This window comes from Podarcis erhardii, assembly GCF_964252035.2.
Source record: "Podarcis erhardii genome assembly, chromosome: 6".
NCBI classification, from domain to species: Eukaryota; Metazoa; Chordata; class Lepidosauria; order Squamata; family Lacertidae; genus Podarcis; species Podarcis erhardii.
Genome location: NC_138510.1, coordinates 55722076 through 55749661, shown reverse-complemented (window position 1 = coordinate 55749661; position 27586 = coordinate 55722076). Strand labels below are relative to the sequence as shown.

At 41.1% G+C, this 27586-nt stretch overlaps 1 protein-coding gene across 1 annotated transcript in view; it reads left to right on the top strand.

Annotated features, from left to right (window-relative positions):
• BEND5 (BEN domain containing 5) overlaps positions 1-27586 on the top strand; it is a 721515-nt gene that overhangs the window by 540930 nt on the left and 152999 nt on the right. The window contains exon 7 of the mRNA XM_081868270.1: positions 4343-4432. Within this exon, the coding sequence (XP_081724396.1) occupies positions 4343-4432 (90 nt within the window). The remainder of the gene's footprint in view (positions 1-4342; positions 4433-27586) is intronic.

Below are 27586 nucleotides of genomic sequence, written 5' to 3'. Positions count from 1 at the left end.
TTCCTGTCACTCTGTCTTAGAAATGCTGCACTACATTAAAGTGATTTTGCAAATGAAAGCTAAAAGCTAAGCAAAAGCCCTTATCTATTTTCCCTAAAGATGATTATAGCGTTCTTTATGTTCCCCTAAATGACAAACCAATTTGTTACCTGCCTGCATAAACATTTCCTTGCATTAGAACTAGAAATGTTTTATTTTTATTAGCCCAAACTTTACCTTTTTATGAAGACACAAGGGCGCAATAAAATTAGCGTGCAAATATAATGCCCAATTTGCATTTTCCCCCTATGGTCAGCAGAAAAAAGCGGAAGAAAATCAATTGTCTATTAGGTCAACAGCATACACATCAAGAGCTCAAATTAGATCATTGTAATGGCTCTAATTTTCAGACTGCCAGATTAATATGAAATGGTTGGAATCCACCTCACTTTCACAGGAACATTTGAATTTCAGCAGGGAACACAAACCGCCATGGGTTTTCTGTTTTGAATGCCTATCCTCAAATATCTGGGATGGCAGATTCAATGACATGTTCTGAATGCATAATGAGTATTAGCATTGTTAGTGCAACCAGACAATATTATTTTTCTGATTGGATTGAAAGCCCGTCAGCTCTCTCTTTTGGCTAGCTCTCAGCGTGATAACAACACAGCAGAGAAATGAAACTAAATGAAAACAAACACCCGGTAATTCTACATATTTCTATCTGTAATGAAAGGTCATTTCTGCAACTGTGTCGCCATTTCACTTTGGCAGATGGACAACCCGATCTTCTCAGTACATCTGCATAGCGTGGGTTGCCAGTGCCCGGGGCTGTGCAGCGGGCGGGGAGGGAAATGGTGTGTGCACATTCAACAGCCTAACGGCGTCTGCATCACTCAGGAAATCACAACCACAGAGATAAGAAAAGAAGAGCTGTTACGTTGTCTGGAGAGGTCACTTCCTGGTTTGCATGGAGAAGCTGTTTTCAACGGAGCCCAGCAACAGAAGCATGCAGCTGCATTGAGGCAGCACCGGGTGTTGCACCCCTAACAATGTTGGGGCCCCTAACAATTTTGCACCCAGGGCAGCCACCCCTGTGCCCCTCCCCCATGCTATTGCATCTGAAGGCCCCGTGGCATGAAGGAGGCAGATTCAGGCAGTCAGCAGAGCAGTCTGAGGGTCAACCTGTTATTGATGTGTCACCTTTCTTGAATAGCGGAGCTGAATGGTGTGTGTGTGTGTGTGTGTGTGTGTGTGTGTGTGTGTGTTGTTCTGTGCTGACAAGTGGCACAAAACAAAAACATTTCCTTTCTGTCTTTTCTCTCTCGTCCACATCTCCTTCCACATTTATAAATATCTTGTACATTCCAGCATCTACCTATCACATTTCTTATCTTCCTTCATTTTCTCTCAGCCTGGCTACTGTCCCAAAATAGAAAGGATGTGTTATCTTACACTGAAGTCAATAAAAGAGACGATTCCCCCACCTGCCCCAACAGATATACCACTAACAGTAAAGACAAGACTATATACAGTATTGTTTATTTTATCCTGAGTTCTGTTTCTTGGTAGCAACATTGTCGCTTCCTCATTTTTTTCATTCAAAGGTGTTATAGCCAGTGAGAAATGTTGTTGCTTCATATATAAGAATAGTGAACACACACACACACACACACAGACACACACACAGACACACACACTGTTTTGACATTTAAAACACATGGCAGAGGAAAAGGTTAGAGAAGATACATAACATGCTAAAACACTTCAATACTTGGAAATGTATATAACTGGGCGTGAAGTTGTAAAATATGTTTTATTAACTGAGTGACTGATTTCCCCCCAAAAAAATCTTGTAGTGTGTATTCGCTAATGCTACTTGAACTGCCCCACCATGTTAATGAGGGAAAAGATGCATAAACTTCATACCTGATATTTTCTAATTTCAAACTTTCTGTTTATTTTTACATGTTTTTTGGCCTTGAATGCTCCTGCCACACTTGCCATCCCCTCCTGCCACACCACTGTGCTGTGCCACACCCAACCACTGCTTGTCTACCCTGGTGCAGCACTGAAAGCCAGGTGGGCACAGTTGGGTAAGGTCAGGCCCACCCAGTTCACCCACCCAAGTCTCAGTAATGCAAGCCAGATCCCATATCTATCCAAGTGTGGTAATATTTGTCTTCCCTGGTTGCTATTTTCTTCCATCTTATATTGTGTAAGAAGAGCAGATATTTCCCCTTTTAAAGTTACCGTTAAAGGGGATGTGCTAAAGGAAATGTGTTTTGAGAAATCCATTATTAGACTGCCCCAGTTCTTTCCTGCTCCCCCCCGCAAACAAAGCTGCAAAGCAGAGATCCGATCCGATCACTAGAGCAGTGCCTATGGCAGGGTCCATGCCCCTACACCATTTTGCTGATCACATAGGTCTCATCTTATTAGCCCTGTATTACAGTTTGGCAGCTATATAATGCACACCTATATCATAACAAAACAAATTCCTTCCAGTAGCACCTTAAAGACCAACTAAGTCAGTTCTTGGTATGAGCTTTCGTGTGCATGCACACTTCTTCAGATATCTGAAGAAGTGTGCATGCACACGAAAGCTCATACCAAGAACTGACTTAGTTGGTCTTTAAGGTGCTACTGGAAGGAATTTGTTTTGTTTTGACTATGGCAGACCAACACGGCTACCTATCTGTACCTATATCATGGTTTCCATACTAACTGTAAATTAATAGAATGTAGAATGATATACATTATTTAATGGAGCACAGCAGAAAACATAATAAAAAGTAAGCGAAACAAAAACTGTGGCACATGTTACCAACTGATGGTTATTTAACATAATTCTCTCTCTTTCTTTCAGTGGCGTAGCGTGGGGGGTGCAGGGGGGGCCCGGCCGCACCGGGCGCAACATCTGGGGGTTAGGGTTAGGGGACGCAAATCCACGGGTTAGGGGGCGCAAATTACTTGCCTTGCCCCAGGTGCTGTGCTGACAACCCACGCTACGCCACTGCTTTCTCTCTCTCTCTCTCTCTCTCTCTCTCTCTCTCTCTCTCTCTCTCTTTTTAACAGTTTGTAGCTTCAGAAACGACAGTTTCTACCTCTCACCTTGTATAGTTCATGGCTAATTTATCTCCACCCTTCTTCATCACTCTATGCTAATCCTGATGGCACTGGTTGATCATCAGTTTTTTGCTGATATTATTATGTTCCTTTCTGCTGCTTCTCATTTTTCTTCTAGAGACAGGGTTGACCCCACCAGCTGCTGCTTTTGTCAGAAACATTCTCTTGAAAGATTTCTCTGCCTCTAGGGCTCAAATTTGCACCAGAGATGTGTGATGTTAGCACATCAAAGACCAAATAAATGGTTGGACTACAGGCTAAGAAGTTGTAGGACTTCCTAAGAGACTAAAAGAATACAAGAGAAGAGAATATTTCCAGGGCTGTTTGGCTAATTGCTTCTGGAGAAGAACTGAAAATGTATTGATAAGTGTTGTTGTTTTCTTTCGGATTTTCAGGCTTCTGACTGACAGAGGCTGGAACAACCATTTCTATTAAAAATAAAAATAATTAAATATCACTTTCCTTTCATAGTTCTGTGAATACGACTATCCAGTAGGCTGCCTTGCGACAATATCTGGCCAGAGCCTGGGACTTAACAGAAGAGTGTTAATAGCCCACAAAATGTTTCTATGAGAACTAATTGTTAGCTAGAGCTTGCTTTCTTTTTTCCATCTGGAACTCAGTTCTGCCACCTCTCAGGTGGGCACCATTGCCATTATAAGAGAACATGGGAGGTGAGTCCCGGCTCCTCTTTTTCTAAAAAAAATAGTGCTGTTGTTAGCCATTCTCTTTTTAATGGCTTAGAAATATCTGGATTTTTTTCTACTCACATTTATTGCCCAGCAGCTAAAATCATGTTTGAATTGGTAAAAACAGAATATAAGGCCAGTGCAATTATTTGATGTACACTATGTGCTGTAACTCTCCAATGGTTTAACTTTACCGCCCCCCCCCCGCGCCATGGCACACTCTTCTATTGTCTCTTGAGACAGAAGGATGCCAACTCAGTATGCATGGAGGAAAAGGGGGATAATTGGCGTGTCTGCCTGTGCCCCCCCACTTCATCTCCATCAATTAGTGACCTATGTGTGTAGACTCCAACTGTGCAAGAAAAAAATAGGGACAGTCAAGATTTTTCTTTACAAATTTGAATCTCTTACATATCTGATGGTTCTGAAACTCCAATTCATTAAGATAAAATAAATAATGGGGGGAAACTATGCCCTGCATACAAGTACAAAATTTCAGAGTTGTTACTATCAATTTTTTGTCTCTTTGTTTTCCTCAACAGTAAACCTTCGTCCTGGAACAGAGCAGAAAGTTGTGTTTATTACAGCCCGTGTGCACCCTGGCGAAACTCCATCATCTTTTGTGTGCCAAGGTAAGTAGCTTCATATGATGGTGTTTGAAATGAAAGCTAGGAATGGGAACTTCTCATCTCTGCATTTGATACGCCCATGGCCTTTAAGGTTCTTAGAGCATCTCCAACCCCTAATGCAGGTGTTCCTTGATTTTAAATTTTAAACAAAGTCTTAATAAGCACATTAATTAGCCGGAGGAATGATAAAACTCACATTTCTTCATACTTGAGAGCTTCCAGAAGCATCTGGCTGTCTGGATCTGCATGTAAACCAGCAATGCTGTTATAATCTAGCACTGAATATTAACTGGAATGAAATAATTAAACATGTAAAAGGGTAACCTGACCAAAAGGCCCTGAAGGAAGCTATGGTCTGTTTTTCAAGTTTTGACTCCGAAAGCATCAAAACTCTTTGTATGACAATAAAAGAACGAGAGCTGGAAATGTATATTGGAAATTTTCCTGTCTGCAGTTATGGTGCGTGCTTGACTTATTTGGGAATTCATGGATTGGAACTTGGTGAATTTCTATGTTCACTGAGCCATTCTGCTTAATGCCCCTTACGAAACTGCCTTTTGTGTACCATTAGTATTGTAAGGGCTGATAAGGAATCAGAGTACCCCAACCCCTCTGGAAAAGTAGACTTAGATGCTGCTGTACCACTGATCACACAAAATGAAGGGCACAACTGTATATTCAGAGGACTCAGTGACATACTTCTGAGAGCCTGTGACTGAAATGACATTGAACTGAATAAGAATTTCTACTGATTGCATTTTCAACTTTGCTTTGGGTTTAACTGATATAATGACAGAGGTTTTGCTATATCCATTCTATGTCTTAGAGATGCACACAAAATTACCTGAGAACTGTAATAGATCTGATCTATAGATCATCTCTTCTCTGAGCAAATCTGGCTGAACAGCTGCCCAGTTATTATTGGTTACATACACCTAACAAATTAGACTCTCTCACACACAGCCTCAGCATAATTAGGAGAGAGCTTTAGTCTGCTATCCTAGGCACATTTTCTTGTAAGCAAACCCTGTTGAGGGGTGTATGGGGTGTTAGGGAAGGGGTAGTATCTTTGGCGGGGACTTGTCGTGGTCCCTCTGGGGTAGTTGGTCCACCTTTGATCCCTACCCAGCACTCAAGCTCTCACCTGTGGCTCCTAGAAGCTGTCAAAATGTGACAGCAGTCACACCCTGAGAATGGCTTCAACTGGCTTGCTAAACCAAGTGAGGGTTGCAGATGGATCTCAAACCCTCAAACCCCTGCATGCGAAGACAGGCTCTGGCGGACGAGACCAGAAGTGGGTCCAGTGGTCAAGAAGGTGGTTACTGCATGTTCTATAGAAGTAAATGAGGGGCAGATGGGGCTCATCAACCTGGGAAGGTAGCATATCTGGGAGAAGGAAAACTCTTACGCTAAACCTCCATTGTCATTCAGGAGAAAGGCTTTGGGAGTAAATCCCAAGGAATAATTCATACCTGCTGCTTGCTTTGCAGGACATCTTGAAGAGAACAAAAGGCTAAGGAATATTATTATTATTATTATTATTATTATTATTATTATTATTATTATTTATTATTATTATTTATACCCCACCCATCTGGCTGGGTTTCCCCAGCCACTCTGGGAGGCTTCCAATAGAACACTAAAAGACAATAACCTATTAAACATTAAAAGCTTCCCTAAACAGGGCTGCCTTCAGATGTCTTCTAAAAGTTTGGTAGTTATTTTTCTCTTTGACATCTGGTGGGAGGGCGTTCCACAGGGCGGGTGCCACTACCAAGAAGGCCCTCTGCCTAGTTCCCTGTATCTTGGCTTCTCGCAGCGAGGGAACCGCCAGAAGACCCTCAGCGCTAGACCTCAGTGTCCAAGCAGAACGATGGAGGTGGAGACACTCCTTCAAGTATACTGGACTGAGTAAACCCTGCACAAATCCAGAGTGGAGTCAGTTGGATGGTATCTTGTACGCCTCCTTCCGAGAACCAAGCTGGTGCCAAATGTATTGCTCTGCTTTCCTTTGGACCACATCAGTCAGGCTGAGGGTGTGTGTGTCTTGTTTTCTGGGCAACCCAGGACCTCCACATACACACTTCCCAGGCTTGCGCTCTAAAGAGATGTCTTTGCTAATGCAATAGATTACCCAGCATCGGATGAAGACTGCCTCTGAATGCCTGTTGCTATGAAGCACAACCAGGAGAGGGCTACTGCACTCCTGTACTGCTGGTGGGCATAGGAATCTGGGAGCTGAGTGCTGGATTAGATGGGTCTTTTGTCTGATCCAGCAGGACTCTTCTTACATTCTCTGTATTTTTATTCCAATATTTAACACCCAATTTCCAATACTAACCCAGGTTACACCCAGATATGTTCTCTGTGATGTTTGTTGCTCCATTGCCTGACCTTAAGTGAAGTAGTCACATAGGAAATGTCCTCAGTTATCTTGATATTTGACCCATGGATGATCTCCTTGCCTTGAGATCACTGCAATTTTTTATTTACCGGTACTTCTTTCTTGTGTAAACAAAGCTCAGTCAGGAGTTAAAGATCTGATTGTATAATAAGTCCACTCTTTGGCTGTGTTCTTAAAGGCTTCTGTTTCTTCACATTTTCATGGCATGTAAATGAGGTCTCAACCCTTGTAAATCACAGCCTGCAGAAGAGCTTCACAGAATTACTAAATCTACTTTAGCAATTTCCCATTTCTAGTTTCATTGTTCCAGGCATTTTGTGTGTGAGAGAGAATACCACCTTTGCACCCTGGTCTTTTTACTGTAATGTATTCTGCATGGTTGTAATGCCCTCCCTACAACCTTGGAACATTTCTTTATCTGGGGGCAGAGGGGACAGAATATCCAATGGCTGGACACATATAGTTCATCTTCAGCTAAGCATAGTTTGACCTCCAAGAGACCTTGACGTTTTGTAAACTGCAAAATGAGCACGTATTCGGATGAGCAAGAGGGCAACAGCAAAACTGACATCTGGGATTGTAATATCTTAAAAGAGTGGAGCCAAAACGTGGCTTTTAGATCTCTTCTCATTACACAATTTAAGTGAATGTTCTCTCTCGCCAAACCAAGTTAAATCAAGTGGCGTGAAATGAAAATCTATTCAGTGCCAAACAGCAGGTTGAGCCTAATGTCTTTACTTTTAGTACATATCCTCTTTCCATTATGGTGGAGAAAGAACCTGAAACTTTCTAAGTAAGTTTGGATCCACTGGGGCTGTGGATTTGGGAGTTGGGCACAGCATCTATTTAATGCATCTCATGCTAGGTGACCTGGATGTTCCATCATATACAGATGCTCACTCTTCCAACATGTAATGGAACGTCTAGTGATTACAATGTTTCTTTGTGTTCTGATGGTCTTGGGAATTTATTCCCTGGAAGAGTCCAATGTAGCCCCTCAAATGGGTGATAGTTTTCCAGCTCACTTCTCAGGGACTTAACCAATAAAAAGATATTCCCATGAGCATAAATATAAGAGACCATTACTTTTCTCTACTATAGTCACAAGAGATCTTTCTCTCTCTCAGCCCCCAATAATGTGACCTTAGGGAAATTGTAATACATGCAACTATGAATCATAGTTGCATGTGCCTGAGTTTGGGAACTTAGGAAACTTGTTCTGTGCTACAGTAGTGAAAATAGCAAATTTCTTTAAAATGCCATTTTGCATTTTTGTTCAGGTAATTTGAATGGTCTTTAATTACCTGTTTATTCTCCAGTAAATTTTCAGGTAATATACATATATGGATATATAAAAAAACACTAGCTTTTGAAAATATTTATTTACAGTTGAATTTAATTTTAGGGAGTAATTAAGGAGCAGAGATGCCCAGAGGTTTTTTTAATTCTGTGTGTGTGTGTGTGTGTGTGTGTGTGTACATACATACACATCTTTATGATCAATCCAATCACAGTCTGTCGTTCTATTTCCTCCACCTTTAGCTACTTAAAAAAAAAGTCTTTTATCTGTGTTCAGCAGCAGGAATAGCACTAGGATTTAATAGTAAGTTCTAAAACAGACCAATAGCTTCCTATCTATGAGTAAACCCAGCAAATAGGCCAGACAAAAGATGGCAATAGGTGATGGGGCCTTGACTGAAGAGATAGGATCATTGCAGATTTAGATTTCATTTTTGTGAAACATTTCCATTTCTCTAGCGGATTAGACAGTCCCCTATGGGGAAAAAGAACTGAATTAACTATTTTTCTACCTGTGGGCCTGCTGTAATCTCAAAATGATGGTATCTGCGGATTGAGATATGAAAGTAAATTTGGCTCAATACCCTCTGTGCAGCTCTCTGACCTGAAACGCCCACAAAGATGCAGACACTATGCTTCTTGCTATAATCCAGTGATACCACCACCGGGAGATGTTGCTTAAACAGCATTTCAAATATTCAGTAGCAGATAAGTCTACGTACTGTTCACCCATATGAACTCCTGCTATGAAAGTTTGTTAGAACTGTTCCATGATCCTTCATTTCCAACTATAAGAGACCCAACTGAAGTAACCTCTACTGTTGCATGGCAATGTGTTCCAGAATGCGTACTCGATAGCAAGACATTGTAAAGCCATTTTCAACAATATTAGATTCACACAATATTAGCATTAAAAACCAGTATAGCAGCGTCCTTAATTGTGCTCAACGGCCTGATAGTCCAGGTAAATTTGTTGGGAAGGTAGATAGCAGAGCTACTTGGGAAAGGCACTTTATATTCATGGCACCGCCACTTAAAAGGCTGTCTCTGAGACCTCATGATATACGGTATACCACCCTATATAGGATGAGACCTGGAGCAAGTCTTCTCCAGGTGAATTCAACTGCTAGGAGGGATGTTTGGGACAAGGTGTTTGCTAAGGTATGCTCTAGTATCACCATGTATGAGGGTAATAATTGAGGGCTCATATTCTCAGTATTCTCATGACCTTTAGAACACCATACCAGGGGCGCCCAAACTTTTTCAAAGAGGGCCAGATTTGATGAAGTCAACGTGTGTGAGGGCCGACCGAAGTTGTTGAGCTTTTTTTAAAGATTGAGCTTGTTGAGATTTTTGACCCCAATAAATAAACTGCCACAGCGGCCAGATAAAACCAGCCAGGGGCTGAATTAGGCATTAGGCCCCCAAAACAGACTTTGGACATGCCTGCTACCATACACCTGGGAGCAAAAGACTTGAGATTCATTTCACATGCTCCTTTGACGTAGTAAAAGTATCATGCCTCCATGATAGCATACAGTGGTGCCTCGCAAGACGAAATTAATCCGTTCCGTGAGTCTCTTCGTCTTGCGGTTTTTTCATCTTGCAAAGCACGGCTATTAGCGGCTTAGTGGCTTAGAAAAAGGGGGGAAAGGGAAAAAACTCGCAAGAACTCGCAAGACGTTTCGTCTTGTGAAGCAAGCCCATAGGGAAATTCGTCTTGCGAAGCACCTCAAAAGACGGAAAACTCTTTCGTCTAGCGAGTTTTTCATCTTGCGAGGCATTCGTCTTGCGGGGCACCACTGTACCAAATTTGCATGGTGACTATGTTTGAATGCAGCCTCGCTGGTGAGAGCAGATATTAACCACATCACTTCAGATGTTCCAGATTTTCACCATGGGGTATGCTCCCAATTCTGGTGCAAGATATTTTGCTGCTGGAAGTAACACCCAAAATGGCACACACACACATACACACACACACACACACGCCTCCAGGCTGCTGGGGCAAATATTAAATAAAACCTTGCTACCCCATTCTTGCATTAGTTTGTGCCCATTGGGAGGGGGCATTTGTTTGGAGACTGTAGCATGCAACCTTTTTACCTAGAGGGGGGGAAATCAGCTTCCCGGTTGATATTTCAAGCTCATGGCACCCTACCTCTCAGCTGTCATGATTATGAGACTTGCTTCTGGGAAGCTGTAGCTATCTCCATGGAAACCACACTTTACACTTTCCATGGGAATGCCACCTGATGACATTCACAGAAGACCTTGAATGTCTGAACCAGCAAGATATGTCAGTACCGTGGCATACTAAGATTTTATTTTTGCGCTAAAGATTAGGAACTTTCCCTTTCTTTGGATTAGTCCAAGCTATTTATTTGGCCTCACAAAGAAAAAAATGGTCCCCCCCCCTTTGTGAGGTCAAAGTTTGCACCATTCAGCATGCCCACTTGGTGTTTGTCCACTGTGGTCCCCCTTAAATTGGTATATATTCTTGATTTTCTTTTACCACAACAGCTGATGCACAACTTTAAAAGCTGCCATTGGTTCCTTCTTTCTTTATTTTTTGAAGCAACTGATATAAATAATGCTAATTTCCACAGTAGCTATCATTAATATGAGCTCAGTTTCATAATGAGAAAATGGTTTCAGGGTGGGGTTGTTCCCAGATTTGACATATGGTGGAGTAGAGTGATATGAGCTGGGTTAATGATTTTGTTTTTTAAAAAAATAATATTTATTAACATTTTAAAGACTACAAAAGAAAGACTACAAAAGAAAGAAAAAAATTAAACAAAACAATACAATACAACACAAAAACAAAAACACCACACAACACCAACCCCAAAACGCCAAATCAACAAAACCAAACAAACACAATTTAAAACACATCTAATAAGTTCAGTATCTTAACTTTCATTTACTTGTTTCAACGACCTCCTCACACCTCCCTTTTTGTATTACACTTTAATTAACTATTTCAGCAATTCCTTTCCATCTTCCTCTGTTTTCTGTCCTGTAATTTATCTTAACATATTCTAACCTTATTTTTCCCTTTAATATATAATTGTCTTAACATATTTTAACCTTATTTTCCCTTTAATACGCTAATAATCTATTTGTTCTTAATTCCTTATAACATTTCTACTAAAGCCATATAACTCCTTTCCAACATTTTTCTAACACTCATTAATTTTGCAATATTTTTATAAATAGTCTTTAAACTTTTTCCAATCTTCTTCCACCGACTCTTCTCCCTGGTCCCGGATTCTGCCAGTCATATCCGCCAATTCCCTATAGTCCATCAACCTGGTGATCTTCTGTCCGATACTCTTAACTGTTTTCCAAGTCCCTTCTGCGAGTCTTCTTCATATTTATACATGAGCTTTACTTTGTCTTTCACTGATCTTATTTTCATTTTCCTTCCTTTGAGGCTAAAGAGTAGATCTCGGGGAAACTCCCACCTAAAGATGATTTTATTCCTTCTCGACAGGGCAACCAAATCTCCGTAGTTAAATCTAAGATCCAAAAGGTATTTCAGGACGTCTTTCAAAATTTCCACTCTTGACTGTTGTTCTTCTAAGTTCTTCTGGTAGTTCCAACAGTCTCTTATTTTGTTCTTCTCTTTTTTCCCTCCTCTTCCAAGTCCGAAGGCCCTCACAGTTTTAATCTCTTCTTGACCCAAGTCCCAGTCCCAAAAATCATCAAATTCCTGTGTGAGGAAATCTATCAAACTTTGGGTTAATGATTTTGGTGTCCAGCCATGGTTACCTTCTGAAAAAGCATTTTTTCCATTTACCTTCAATAGTTTTTGAGATTTCCCCCGCAACTGATATTAATCTTGCTAGTCTATAGTTTCCTGCTTTGTCTGTTGACCCTTTGTTCTTTGCCTGCCCTGGCACAGTTCAGCTGAATTGATTTTTATTTTTATTTGGTTTCAGTTATTTTCTTTCTAAATTGCCCTCCACTTGCTTCCTGCTCTCCCTGGATATCTCCACACAGTGCTGTGAGAAGTGGCATTCATGTGTGACTGTGACCCAGCCACTGGAAACGGTTCCTTGTTGGGAGGCCATAGCTGTGTAATGTCTCCATTTATAAACTGGTAAAGAACTCTTGTAACAGCAGTGATGAAAACAGCCTTACAGGCAGGCAGCCTTGAGTTGCTGTCTGGCACAAATGGTGTATATATCAGGCATGGAGTTATGCTTCGCTTGAGTGTTCCTAGTCTTTTATATTTCCTTACATCATCATCATCATCATTATCATCGTTTTATTATTTATATGCTGCCCATCTGACTGGGTTGCCCCAGCCACCCTGAGCAGCTTCCAACAAAATACTAAAAGCACAAAAAACCTCAAACATTAAAAACATCCCTAGCCTTCAGATACCTTCTAAAAGTCAGATAGTTGTTTATTTCCTTGACACCTGATGGGAGGGCATTACACAAGGCAGGCGTCAATACCGAGAAGGCTAGATCAGATTTCTCATTCATCATTGTGTTCCTACTTTCTTTCTTCTTTGCCCTCGTTCATCGGTTTTTAGCCTTCTTTGCTCCTTTCTAAGACCAAACCAGACCTAATACTAAATGTGTAACTTGCTGGTGCATGTTTTGTTTTTCACTTGTCAGTAGCAGCCATAGGGTTTTATCAAAGTTGCAGCATTTGATCTTTTCTTGTTTTACTGCTGTATTAACTGTTTTGATTAATTGTATGGATTACATACCACTTTGTGTTACAGATAGGTAGCCGTGTTGGTCTGCCATAGTCAAAACAAAACAAATTCCTTCCAGTAGCACCTTAAAGACCAACTAAGTCAGTTCTTGGTATGAGCTTTCGTGTGCATGCACACTTCTTCAGATACACTTTGTGATGTGACTGCCCCCTAAATGATACAGAAGTCTTTTGAATAAAGAAAAAGAGGTGAGAGTCAGGTGTAACCTGAGGTTCAGTTAAAATTATCCTTGTGGCTGCTTTAATAACACATATTTGTGAAATAGCACTGAAATGAAAGCACTTTAATGCAAATTTTAAAATTTGATTTAAAATAGGCATTCTACTAAGTCTATTTACTTTATTTTTTATTTATTAGATATATATACCACCCTTCCTCAAAAGATTTCAGGGTGGTTCACAAGATAAAAATACAATATAAAACCACAAATAAGTAATCAAACCAAAAACACCGAAACAATAGCCCCCCCCCCAACATATTTAAAAGGCTGTAGAATATTAATCAGCCCCGAGTGCTCACTGGAAGGACAGATCATGAAGCTGAGGCTCCAGTACTTTGGCCACCTCATGAGAAGAGAAGACTCCCTGGAAAAGAGCCTGATGTTGGGAAAGATGGAGGGCACAAGGAGAAGGGGATGACAGAGGACGAGATGGTTGGACAGTGCTCTCGAAGCTACCAGCATGAGTTTGACCAAACTGCGGGAGGCAGTGGAAGACAGGAGTGCCTGGCGTGCTCTGGTCCATAGGGTCACAAAGAGTCAGACACGACTAAATGACTAAACAACAACAACAGAATATTAATCACCCAAATATTAATCATGTTGAAGAGGAACATATATAACGAAGGTGCCAGATGAACCACCCTGGGGAGAGCATTCCACAAAAACACTAAATGATGTGGTATAGTGCATCACCACTCACCCACTTGACTCACTATGTGTGTGGAACACAGCAGGCTGCATACACACAAAAAGAGCTGCGCCCAAAAGTGTGGGAAGCCTGGTACAATTCTGCCTGTTGCTTACAGTGGAAGACAAATGGCTGGATAGTACTAAAACAATCTGGACCCACCTCTGGCCTGCTGAACTGAGAAAGCAGCAGCTGCGCAACATGCAAGATGTGACAGAATTGTAAGCTTGATGTTTTTTTACTTAAAAGGTTTTTTAGATCACCTTTCAGGTGGCGCTTCCAAGGTAGCTAACGATCACTGCAACAGTTAAAAATAAAAAATAAAATTCACACTCACAATTAAACTATAGCTAACAAACACATATAAAAGCATTAATAAAGCAAGATAGATAGAAATGAATGTATTAATTAAAACCCCATGAGAATAAAATCACCTTGAGCAGGTGCTGAAAAGTTAATAAAGTCAGCACCAGCTAAGTCTCACTGGAGCTATTCTGTTACAGCCAGGCCTGGGGGTCAAATCAAATCAAATCAAATCAAATCAAATCCCTTTATTGGCATCACAGTATAAAACATTTCAAGTCACTGGGATAATTAAAACAACAAGGGTGAAGCTGTCGAGGGTCATAAGGTCATACCGGGGGTCTTTCTTGCCCATGTCCACTTTTAGCATCCATGTACTGGATTGACTTCTCAAGACATAAGCATAAGGAAACATCTGTTGCTATATATTGTGTGAGACAAGTCCATTTTGTAAAGCAAACAAACAAAACCTCTATTTTCTCCATCAGTTATTATCATGAGCTTTACAGTCCCTGACATACCAATGCTTCTACAGTGATATATATATATTTGTTATATAAAGCTTGTAGCATAATATTTGTGCTCCGTTGCAGCCCTCAGAAATGGGCAACCAAGTCTTCATTTCTATGAAACTCAGTCGGGCCATGCATGTGAATAAAAGAACAAACTCAACCTTGCTGATAAGGGGCATAGCTGATCAGCAGCAGTACTTTATTCTAATGCACATCTTAGACTGGGGCGGAGGGTGGCTGGAAACCTTTCCTATGTAGGAGTCCAGTTGATATGGCAACCAGCAAGCTCTCTCAGCAGCAGAGTAACCTCCGTGTGTGACTTTCATCTCAAATTCAGAGATTTCTGAATCTGAAGAGATTTCTGATGCATGCAGGATTCTGTGGACATAGGATTCCCCAGGAGGTTTAGCCTTTCATCATATAAATCACTTCTTTTCTTCTTCTCTTGTCTGAAATACTCGTGATCCATCCTGAAGAAATGTGGGCTCTTCCACTCTCATTGATTGCCAGATATTCATTATCAGACTTTGTCAGGCAATTTCGGCATTTTCTGCTCACTGTGCTCTGGAGCCTTTTTTCAGGAGCCAAACTCACTCACCCCCAGGATGATAACGTCCAGAGGTTCATATTTCTCCAAGAATCAGCAGGATTTCTGGAAGCAGCATTTTGCAAGGCACAAACCTAGATATTTAATTAATGTACTTGCCATGCTGTAATTTTTAGCTTACCAAACATGTGCTCTCTTTTCTATGCTGGAGAAAGAGGGAAGATTTGTAACTCACTTTAAAGGGCACATTGTAAGGCTTTGCAGCCTATATTTCTTTGCTTTATTTCATAGCAAAAGTTGTGATTTTAAATCTCCGCTGGGGTTCTCTCACCAAAGAGTACTTGTCCCAAACTTGGATCTTGGCATCCAGGAATCCTCCTTTTATACATATCTGTTCCTTAAACCAACACTATCGTCAAAATATATAAACTGAAAATGAAATTATATTTAGTGAACTTTCCAAATAAAGTCATCCATAGGTCATATCCCCACCTACAGTGACTCAGTATGGCACATTACTTTGCAAAAAAGGCCCAGCAGTATTTTGGCAGAGATGGATGAGAAGCATTCAGAACACACTTAAAAGCTATAGGTTGTTGACATTGTTCTTTGCACAATATTTGATGTTTTTGATTCTTTACTTCTAAGGTCATTGTTGGGGAGGAAAAGGTCTCACATTGTGGGGTCAGCTATAGTGCTTACATTAATTCTGCCCATAATTGTGTCAATTTAACTATTGTCCTTTCACTCAGAACTTATGTCTCACCCCTGAAATGCAGTAATCGATTTTTTCAAGGTTGTGACCCTTTCATATTAGACATCACAAAAAGCCATATTCTTATTCATTTCTACGGCGTTAACATTTCGGCTGCATTTAACACTAGCTAATTCTCTTAAAATGAGCACCATAATCCGGCAAAAATTTACTGCTGTCTGAAGCACACCAAGTCACAAGAGGGACTAACTTTGAATAATAATGAACAAGCTTGCCATTCTTTTGCAGAATGTCTTCAAAATGATTCAGATAAATCCAGCATCGTTCATTAAGAAAACCTATATCATATGGTCCCGGCATGGTCCTCCGGGGATCCCTCTTTTGTTTGCTCTGCAGTGAGAAAAGACAAGCTACCTCACGGAAAGGGCAGCAACAGATTTCATTTGGGGGGCAAGAAATTCTCTAAGTGCCTTACTGTGTGCATTAGGAAAATTAAAGAAAACAAAAGCCAAGCAACAAAACCACCCACTCAGCTCAGGATACACAAGTGAATTTATGAATCCCCGGGGCAATGTGAGAGCAGCTGCACTATCCCTCAGATATGTCCTCTTACTGATGGGTCTGACATGATCTTCCAAGCTATAATTTTACAGGCTGTTCCTGTAGCATAAATTAAACTCCTGTAGATAATTTTTATAGCTCCTAAAACATTTGGTTGTTAAGCAAGTTAAATGAGCTGTAAGGGTGATCCGTTACCAAGTGCTGGAGCTGTGGGTTAAACCACAGAGCCTAGGACTTGCCGATCAGAAGGTCGGCAGTTCGAATCCCCATGACGGGGTGAGCTCCTGTTGCTCAGTCCCTGCTCCTGCCAACCTAGCAGTTCGAAAGCATGTCAAAGTGCAAGTAGATACATAGGTACCGCTCTGGCAGGAAGGTAAACGGCGTTTCCGTGCACTGCTCTGGTTCGCCAGAAGTGGCTTAGTCATGCTGGCCACATCACCTGGAAGCTGTACGCTGGCTTCCTCAGCCAATAAAGCGAGATGAGCGTCGCAACCCCAGAGTCGGTCATGACTGGACCTAATGGTCCCTTTACCTTTACCTATGTATACAGTATTTAACTCTATTGTCTGTCCCATCCTGAGGATTTTTACTAAGGGAATATTTAGTAAGAGAATAAAAAAATACATGTTAATTTGTTTAAAATCCAGGGCAAACCCCAGCCCCGATTGATTGAGACCTAGCTCCAAAAAGGCATTCTTTCAATAGGATCTTTCAAAAAAAACCAGGGACTCAGCTATACAGCTGCAAATAAAGCGTTTTAAGTGTGTTTTAAGTGCAATACACAATGTGACGCTAGTTGGCGATGGTGAGCCTTATGGAAAATTTTGTGTATTTTTTAAAACGCTTTTTAAAAAAGCATTTTCAGAATGTTTTTAATATGTGTGCAGATTCCACCCAGGTGTCTTGGGAGCAGGGCGCAGTAGTGGAGTAATCTAACTACAAATACCTTATGTAGATGTTGTGTGTGGGTGGACCCTTCTATTTTGAACCTGGTACATGGATAAAGGATATTTATCCTTGAAAACATGTTAAAAGGATGATCTGAGTTTATCTTGGAGTTCATCATCTCACTGGAACGACGTTATATTGGGTTCATATCATTTACAGGTCACAAACGAGATCCTTAAATGGTAATTTGAAGACAATTTGGTATTGTATGAAATGCTAGAACATGAATGTATGACATGCTAAAACATAAGAAAAACTAGAATTAATAAGATACAGCAAAGGATGACTTTGTCTATGGTGAATATGCTTGTGTATGCCTTACCTCTAGTTCCAGAGAGCCCAGCAAATCCAATAAAACATATTTAAATATGAAATTCTAAATAAGATATTGGCAAGTGATAAATGCCCTTAAAAAAAGAAAAGAAGAAGCCCAAAGTGAATTTTGTTTCGGCTTACTCCATCTAGATACTGCCAGCAGCTTCATATCATATCATATCATATATCCTATCATTATATCATAATCATATCATTTCATCATATCATATCTCTAATATAATATTCCTGACTATCAGATGATACATATGAGGAATCTTCTGTCACAGCATTTCAGCCACAGTTTTTGTAGACACCATACTGTTGCTGTATTTTGTTACTGGGATTGCTGCTCATAATCTTATTTCCCAAACCAGGAGCTTTTTTTACAGCTTGAGGTTTTTTCTTACTACAAGTCTACATACATCGCATCAAAATGGGGCCTGAGGCTATGATTTGATGGTTTGCAACAAAATGAGTGATAGAAGTTCAAACCACCATGTTTCTAGGAATCTTGGAAGATAACTGGTCACCCAGACAACAGAGTGAGCTGGAAGAAATGCCAGGAGACTATTTTATTTTTACCACATTACATAAAATCACACGCACAGAGTCAAGATCTGGTGTGATTCTGCAGCAGCTCTTTTATTCTTGAGTCACTGCTTCTCGTGCTCTGTTTGCCAATCTCATTTTCAAGGTAATCCCAGTAAAATAAAAAGCAGGCTTCCAAGCAGCCAGCAGAAGTATCTTCTATTGCTTAGGACTACTCTGCATTTCAAAACCTCAAGATATAGTTGCCTAGTAGTTATGCCAGTTGTGTTGATACTGTGGAGCTGTTTTCACATCTCCAGACCTGTCTCTGTGCACTGTGTGGGGCTGCCCTGAGGTTGGCCAGGGAGTTGTGCAAAATGCAGCAGCTCAACTACTCACCAGGGGCAGACTATTGCCGTATGTTATCACATTGCTGAAGGAACTGCACTGGTTGCCAATTAGCTACCGAGCCAAGTTTCTGTTGGTAAGAGTGTACAAAACCCCACACAGCTTGGCATTAGGTTATCTAAACTTTAACCTCACCATTTAAATTATGGTTACCAGATGTCCCCGTTTCCCGGGGACAGTCACCGGATTTACAGATCTGTCCCCGGACAAAATCTGTCCCTGGAATGTCCCCAGATTTCATTTAATGTCCCTGGATTTATATTTTAAGTGTTGTAGATTTATTAGTAGGGATTGAATGTTGCATGATTGGTTCAACGGCACAAGACACGCCATATGGGGACTTCTAGCGATGCAAAATGGTGGATGCCATGGCAGCGAGCAGCTCCTAAAGCCAGCCAGAGCCAACTGCGCTACCAGGCTGGCTCCGGGCTGCTGAGACTGCCGCTGCCACCGCCACTGCCAAGGGGGAACTGGGGATGCCTGGCCCGTCAACTGGGGGAACTGCTGATCCCCCCTCCATGACCCAAATTGAGCCAGGAGCGAGAAGAAGAAGAGGAGGAGTTTGGATTTGATATCCTGCTTTATCACTACCCAAAGGTGTCTCAAAGCGGCTAACAATCTCCTTTCCCTTCCTCCCCCACAACAAACACTCTGTGAGGTGAGTAGGGCTGAGAGACTTCAAAGAAGTGTGACTAGCCCAAGGTCACCCAGCAGCTACATGTGGAGGAGCGGGGAAGCGAACCTGGTTCACCAGATTACGAGCCTACTGCTCTTTGACCACTACACCACACTAGCTCTCCAGCCACACTGCCGACTGCCCAGCAGGTTCCGGGGCCAGGAAAACCCCGGAGCTGACGCAGGGAGAAGGAGGAGAGGCGAAGGAGAAGGAATAGAGAGAAAGAGGAAGGAGGAAAAAGAGGGGAGCCCTGACATTGCCGCACTGCTGCCGCCACTGAGGAAAAGAGGTAGGAGAGCACTGGGAGGGCAAGGACATGTTGCCAAGCCCAAGCCCAATCCGAGCCTACTCCACAGAGGCTAGCACTTCAAGAGAGCAGGCTGGGGTCCAGAGGAAGGCCGCGTATTTTAAATCTAATAATTTTTTTCCTCTTTTTTTTTTTTTTTTTAAAAAAAGTGTCCCTGGATTCTTTGGAAAAAATCTGGTAACCTTAATTTAAATGCCCAGCTGATGACTGGGCTCTTCAGGTGAGGGCCTCTTGCAGATGTCAACTCATCAGCATGTCAGGATCCCTGTCACGAGTATCCACTCTGACTCAACTCGGATAGGGTGGTCAAATCATTCATTCATTTTCTGTACTGCCCTTCATCTGAAGTTCACAAGGCAGTGTACAATACAAACACACCAAAATACATGCCGTAATAGCAAACAAAACCAACACTGCCCCCCCCAACACACACAGATTAAAAGCCCATAGATGAAGCAGCAAAAATTGGCTTGGAAACCTTGGGCCAGGGCAGTGAACTTGGTGCCAGTCAGATGTTGTTGGGACTCCAGTTCCCACTGGTCCAAGCCAATGTGGCTTACGGTTGGGAATGATGGTGAGTCACAGTTCAACAATATTTGGAGGGCATCATGGTAGCTCTTGCTGTATTAGGCAAAGTGAGGCAGCTGATTCTGGGTGTTATGAAAAGGCAGTAAACTGTGAGTTACTTGAGTTGCTGTCGTTGCATTGTTACTGATTGGAAGAGGGAGAGGCAGTTGTAGAATAGTCTGATTTAGGTGCCAAAATAACTTAAGCAGCCTTGGGTACTATATACCATGATTGGATTGCTGCCTCAGGCAGCAAAAAGTGTTAGGCTGGCATTGGAACCAAACCTGTAATGCTGCGTGTTTTTAGGCATCTGTGTGGTTTACTCTCATGTTGTTCTATTAGACAACAGGGCTCTATTGACTGGTGCGACATACTGCAGAATATGCGAACTGCTGATTTGAGAACGTGGGCATTTTCTCATTTTAGTGGAGCACCAAATTACCCAGATGCCTTGCATTTTGTAGTGGAATCCACTCTGTTCCATCCACTGTAATCTAATTCAATCACTTATTTTCTACACACTCGTTTTATCCCATTATTTGAGATTTCCTTTGCTTTTAATCCTGTACTTCAGGGAGCCCCTTAGTTCCACTGGAAATGCAGAGAACTCCGATATGGTAAATAAAAGAACAAATCTGCTGTAATAAAGCTCAGCATTCCTCTAAATCAATCAGCTTTCTTTCCCCCAGTGGACAGCATAAAGCCAGGCAAGTGACTCTTCTTTCATCTGTTGATTAAAAATGGTTCCTTCAGCTTAGCTAAAATAGGAGCCCACGCAGGTAACTCTTTCCATAGGGCTGCCATTCTAGAAGCACATTAACCAAAAGAAGTGCATCACATTAGATATCTGTGAACTGAAGGAGATGTTAATTTCATTCTCTCTAACTGTCCCCCACTGCACCCCCATAAGAAATGAAAGAAGAAATTGCACATTATGCATTGTCCATGGGAATTAACGGGGGGGGGGATACTTTTTCTGAACACATCTTGTAATTGGAGTATATAGCTGGATTTTTATGTATTCAAAATATTTATAATGTTTAACTGACCAGGTTTGTAAAGCTGAAGAAGCAATGAGGAACCAGCCCCAGCCAGCATGGCCAATGATCAGGGACAACAGGAGTTTAGAATGCAACAATTTATGGAGGGCACCATGTTAGCTACTCCTGCCTTAGCTTTTGCCCAGATTTAGCATGTTTGAGTCATATGGGATTCAGCAGAAGAAATCTGAAATGTGTTTAACCCTTCCATTTAGGTTAGTGAGTCAGTTTTGACTGGGTCATGTTTATGATAATCATGTCGTATTTCATAATGGTATAAGATTTCCTACTAGTTAGTCATTGTTTTTTATTTTTTCTATTTTTATTTTTGAAATGTGTACCTTTTAAAGAGTTATACTTCAAAGGGTCCCCAAGGCAGCTTATCTTTCATCATGCCAATCACTAAGATAGCACATAGGATCTATAAAATCAAACCCTAAATATTAAGCACAGTTGCTGAAGAATGCTATGACAGCAACCAATAGCATCTGCATTTGTTTTTATTTTGTGTTATTCTTCACAAAATACATGATGCCCAACCTGGTGATAACAGAATAAATGATGTAAGAAGGGAGCTGCAGCCCAAGATAGGAAAAGAGGTGGTAAGGTCCATGAGCATTTAGAAAAGGATGCTGTGATTACTAAGACCCAGCATGGGTTTCTCAAAAATAAGTCATGCCAGACCAATCTGATTTCTTTCTTTTTTTTTTATGGAATTACAAACTTGGTAGATCAGGGAAATGCTGTGGACATCATGTATCTTGATTTCAGTAAGGCTTTTGACAAATTCCCCCATGATATTCTCGTGAGGAAACTGGTAAAATGTGGGTTGAACAAGGTAACTGTTAGGTGGATTTGTAGCTGGTTGACCAAACCCAAAGAGTACTCATTAATGGTTCCTCATCATCCTGGAAAAAAAGTGACAAGTGGGGTGCCACAGGGTTCTGACCTGAGCCCATTGTTCAGTGCCTACCAAGTTATGTGTCCAAATGTATTATAAGAAAACAGCATCAGCATGTAAATGAACAAAATTTGGGGAAAGCATTTTACTAATATTTATATTAAAATATAAGCATTGGGAGACTCTTGAGAGTCCCATGGACTGCAAGAAGATCAAACCTCTCCATTCTGAAGGAAATCAGCCCTGAGTGCTCACTGGAAGGACAGATCCTGAAGCTGAGGCTCCAATACTTTGGCCACCTCATGAGAAGAGAAGACTCCCTGGAAAAGACCCTGATGTTGGGAAAGATGGAGGGCACAAGGAGAAGGGGACAACAGAGGACGAGATGGTTGGACAGTGTTCTCGAAGCTACTAACATGAGTCTGACCAAACTGCGGGAGGCAGTGGAAGACAGGAGTGCCTGGCGGGCTCTGGTCCATGGGGTCACGAAGAGTCGGAAACGACTAAACAACAACAACAACAACAACAACAACATAAGCATTGGGATTTTTATTAAGCTGGCTTAATAAGTAGTGCACCGTGCGTAGCAGTAAGTCTTCTAACAGTTTCAGTTGGTTCATTAAAAAAAAAAAATCATTAAGTTGAAATTAAGTCATGAGTGGCTATATATCATGAAGCATATGTACCTGTCTTTGCTGCTCGATATGCCCTTGATTGACTGCCATCCTTTCTGTCATATGTAATTATCTTATCCAGCTGGTTTTCTCTTGCCATGAGATTAAAACTCTTTAAGATACTTATTTGCTGTGGGCTTAAAAGAGTTCTCTCTCCAGTACTGAAAGTTTGTCTACCACCTGTCACTACTGAAGTAGTGCGAGAGTTGAATGTGATTCCTGCTTCTGAGAATTGTGCATTTAAAGGCAATATGCATGTCATTAGCTTCAGGGAACTCAAGTTCAGTATCCAGTGTGGTGGCTTAAGGCTCAGGATGTATTTATTTATTCTTTATATTTTAGGATAGTTTTCTGCCAAAAAGCCTTCATCAAAATAATCTGATAAGGACAGGAGAGACTGCTGGATCAGGCCAATGGCCCATCCAGTACAGCATACTGTTTTTCACAATGGCTAACCAGATGCCTGTATCCAGAAGAACATGTGTGCAATGCATCAGAATACCCCAAAATAATGCCAGTCAATAAAAGTTAAAGGCACAAGAGCAGCAAAAAGCTCCAAAATGCAGCTGCAGAATTTTGAAACAGCTAAACCATGTGAAAGAAATAATGCATTAAAACGCAAGATCATCTGCAGTATGGAATGAATGGTACTCCAAGGAAACAGATATACAGCTTACCCTATACCTACCTCCCATGAATTGATATGATGAAATACAGACACTGCCCCTGAAAGTAATGTACAGGCATCCCCCCCCCACTCACACAGAGGTTATGTTCCTGTGCGCATAATTGAAATCATGTAAAGTCAGGGAGCACCTGGCTTTAATGGGGAGGGTGAGTAGGGAGGAGAGAGGGAGAAAGAGACTCCCCCTGGAAATCACTTGGGGCCACTGCCCAGCCTTTCCCTGCCTGCCTGAGGGGAGACAGTGCACACAGCTGGCCACAAAGGGTGAGAAGGTGCCCAGTGGAAATGGTGCCAGGATGGGAGTGCGGATACACGGCGGAGCAGCGGAGGTGGGGAAAAGGTCTCTCCCCCCCCCCTGCATCACTGGTCGATCGAAGTCTACCTTCCCTTACTTGGGCAGCAGCTCAGAGTGAGGGAAGGTCTGTCTGTCTATCTTCTATCTATATCATCTATCTATCTATCTATCTATCTATCTATCTACGGTATCTATCATCTATCTATCTATCTATCTATCTATCTATCTATCTATCATCTATCTATCTATCTATTTTGCGGTGACCTTCGTAAATGCAGTCACACATGAGCCTTACTTTCTTTGCCTGGGAGCACACTAGACACTTACAGTGATTTTGTGATAATTGCTTCCCCACCCCCAGCAAATATAGAAGCAAAGTACAAGTGGAAGCAAATACCAGGTACTCCTATAAAGTAGCAGAGCAGTTACCCAACATCGGATCCTGTGATATGCACTGCACGCCCCCCCCCCCAAATATGTTAAGCTTCAAACCAATATGCACTACGGTCTCCTCCAAATTATTTCCACTCCCCCCTCATACACCCCTCTATTCAGCTAGAGGAGTGTCATCTTCTTAAGCTCTGGTGGCTATCTCCTTAAAAATGTTTGGAGAGAGAGAGAAAGAGAGAGAAAGAGAAAGAGAGAGAGAGAGAATACCAGTTGTGAAAAGACCCATTCCTTTTATTACCTTCCATCGAGAAATCATCAACCAGCCATCATGGGCTATTAGCCTAAAACCAGATCTGTCATCCATGTAACAGCCCAGCTGTAGACTAAGTAGCTTCCTAGAAAATCAGTATGGTGTGGGGATCAGAACGTTGGACTAGGATTGGGAAAACTCAGCTTCAAATATCACATTACACTATGAAGCTGACTGGGTGACCTTTGTCCAGTCACCACCTTTCAGCCAAATCTACCTCAATTCATGAACTGGGGGAATAGGAATATGCACACCACTCTGCACTCCTTGGATATAACCACCGGGCAACCCCTTGATGATTTGATGGAAGAATGTTTTTAACTGTAATTAAGCTAATCTTTCAAACTCTAATAATGATTGAAGTTGGAGCTTTTCAATTAATAGGGTCTTCTCACTCTGCTTTTCTGCTCTTTTCTTCTTCTAGGTTCTCTAGTTTATTGATGCCTTTGATCTAGCACTGGCAACTTACATTAGTTTAACTCAAAGGGTGTATCACAATACGACACATCGTGTGGTTTATATAATGGACTTAGGGCTATCGCCTGAATAAAGAAATCTATAGCCAATTGATCATATGGGTTTTAATCAATTAGTTCGTGCATTTGAGTAAAAATATTAGTTCTGAAGGGACTGCTTTATCCTACCTTGTTCAGATGATGTGCACATGGGCTACTGCAATCACCACCTTATAAAATAGATTTCCTTCTGTGTGGCAAATGGGGGGGGGGATACCTCTTCTAAGATGGCACCTGGCATCTACTGGTTTTGTAAATGCTGTTGTTAAAAAGTAATTAACTTTTTTTAAAAAAAAAAGAAAAGCCTTCTCCTTGATTAATTTTAACTGTTCAAAAGTTTTTAATTAAATCTAACTGATTAATTGATTAAATGTTACAGCCTTAAATGAACCTGATGACCTTAGAGGTCACATTCCTGTGATTCCACAATGTTGGCTTGGTAATTATTGAATTTGTCTAATGATATTGTTCACTGCATACCTGCTTCAGCATAGGAACCACAAAACCAGAACACAGCTGCTAGCTTGACTGGCAGATTCTATTTTTGTGAGAGTTTTCTGAATGTAGAATACATGATGATGACATAAATCAAGACTTTGTTTTCCTCATGGGGTGGACTGAATTTACTATCTTCTTCCTTCTTTCCAGTGCATAGTTAGTTCTGTCAGTGACTTATCTGAAAAGGTATTAAAGATTTCTTCCTTTAACAGTGCATACTGTATACTGATGATAATTTTGCTTAAAGAATGGGAGGCCTTGACCCAAGGAGCTTACGATTTGAAAACAGATGCATGTTTATATTAATTTTGCATGTCGGCAAAAACCTACTAATAGAACGGCAGGCTAGACAACACATGTCCTCTGAAATATTAAAGAGTAGTGTTGTGTGTGCTAAATAAAACAACCCTTGGTAAAATATTTAAAAATAAACATTGAACTTCACCTTTCCTCACAAATTTTTCTGCAACTTGTCTCACACACAACTTAACTATTTTTTAAAAAATAAAAACTTGGTAACAGACCACCACCCCCATGCCTAAAATAAGTAGTGTTAGCATTCACATTGACCTTCCATTATGGATTCTTTGGGGCAATCATCCTTTCTAGAGAAAATTCCCATGACAGCACAATGCTTGATCTTGTCGATATCTATTATACTAGCCAACATGGGTCATTTATCAACATTCATTTTGAATGTATATCAGAAAAACTTCAGGACAGGGTCTTCAATGAGTAATTCCAGTGAACAGCGCTATGGTGAATATGCATTTTGCACAGAAATGTGTTTAATACTGGCATTACCCAAATATTTGGTTTTGATTTTCCAAATAATTAAGGCGAAAGTAGAAGATGTTGTTATTGTAGTGGTTCACACATGGAATATTTATTTATATTTATTTATTTATATTTCTTAAATATGTTTGCCGCCCTTCATCCAAAGATCACAGTGCACAACATAAAAATACAAAATGAGAACACAAAATGCATAATGAAACAAAAACAAACCAATAAATTCCCCTCCCACAAACACATTTTAAAAAACATTTAGAATGTTAATCAGCCGAAGGTTCTATATGAACTAAGAGCATGGTCTCTATCCTGAGAAATGTACTGTGTACACTTGAGCACAGTTAAAGTACCTCAGTTAGGACCAAAGGAGAAAGAAAATATAATAGCTGAAGCATATATACCGCATTTTTCACTCTATAAGATGCACCAGACCACAAGACGCACCTAGTTTTTGGAGAAGGAAAACAAGAAAAAAAATATTCTGAATCTCAGAAGCCAGAACAGCAAGAGGGATCGCTGCGCAGTAAAAGCAGCAATCCCTCTTGCTGTTCTGGCTTCTGGGATAGCTGTGCAGCCTGCATTCACTCCATAAGACGCACAAATATTCCCCCTTACTTTTTAGGAGGGAAAAAGTGAGTCTTATAGAGCAAAAAATATGGTATATGAAGAAATGCTCCTATCCGCAGCACATAGCTTAAGTGCAGTGTATGAAAAGTTTTCTGGAATATTTTAAGAGGCACTTGAAAGAGAGGGCATGCCAGCATTATATTTTTATTTATTAAAGATTTTCTTGTTTTACAGAAGTATGTGTAATGTCTCTCGTATTTTTGCCATGCAACATTTTTACAAATCAGTTTCATTTGATGAGACATTAGGAAGAAAAGGGGTGGAGGGGGGAAGATGGGTGGGGGTGGGGTCAGGTGGTGATATTTCTATTTTGTTGAATGTATGTAGGGTTTGGTGTCAGCGTTGCTCGTGCAGGTTCTCTGCTGTTCACTTGTGTTCCTTTGGTGGTGAGAGAGGTTGGGGTTGGCCTAGGGTGTGGTTGTTTGTTTGTGATTGGCTGTGGCGATCTTTGTTTTCGTGTGTGAGTGGGGTGGGTGGGTGGGCATGCCGGCATTATATGAAGGAATTCAATGTGTTAGGAGCATACAGAAGGAATGGTGAAACCATGGGATACGTTTAGTGTGAGCAACCTGAATAGGTAAGATGTATAATTTTTACAACAAAGTTTTGGTCATAGATCAAGGAAGCTTAAAGGAACACTACAAAGTGAAATACGAAAGATCAACAGGCGATATCACATGTCTGACACCAAAGT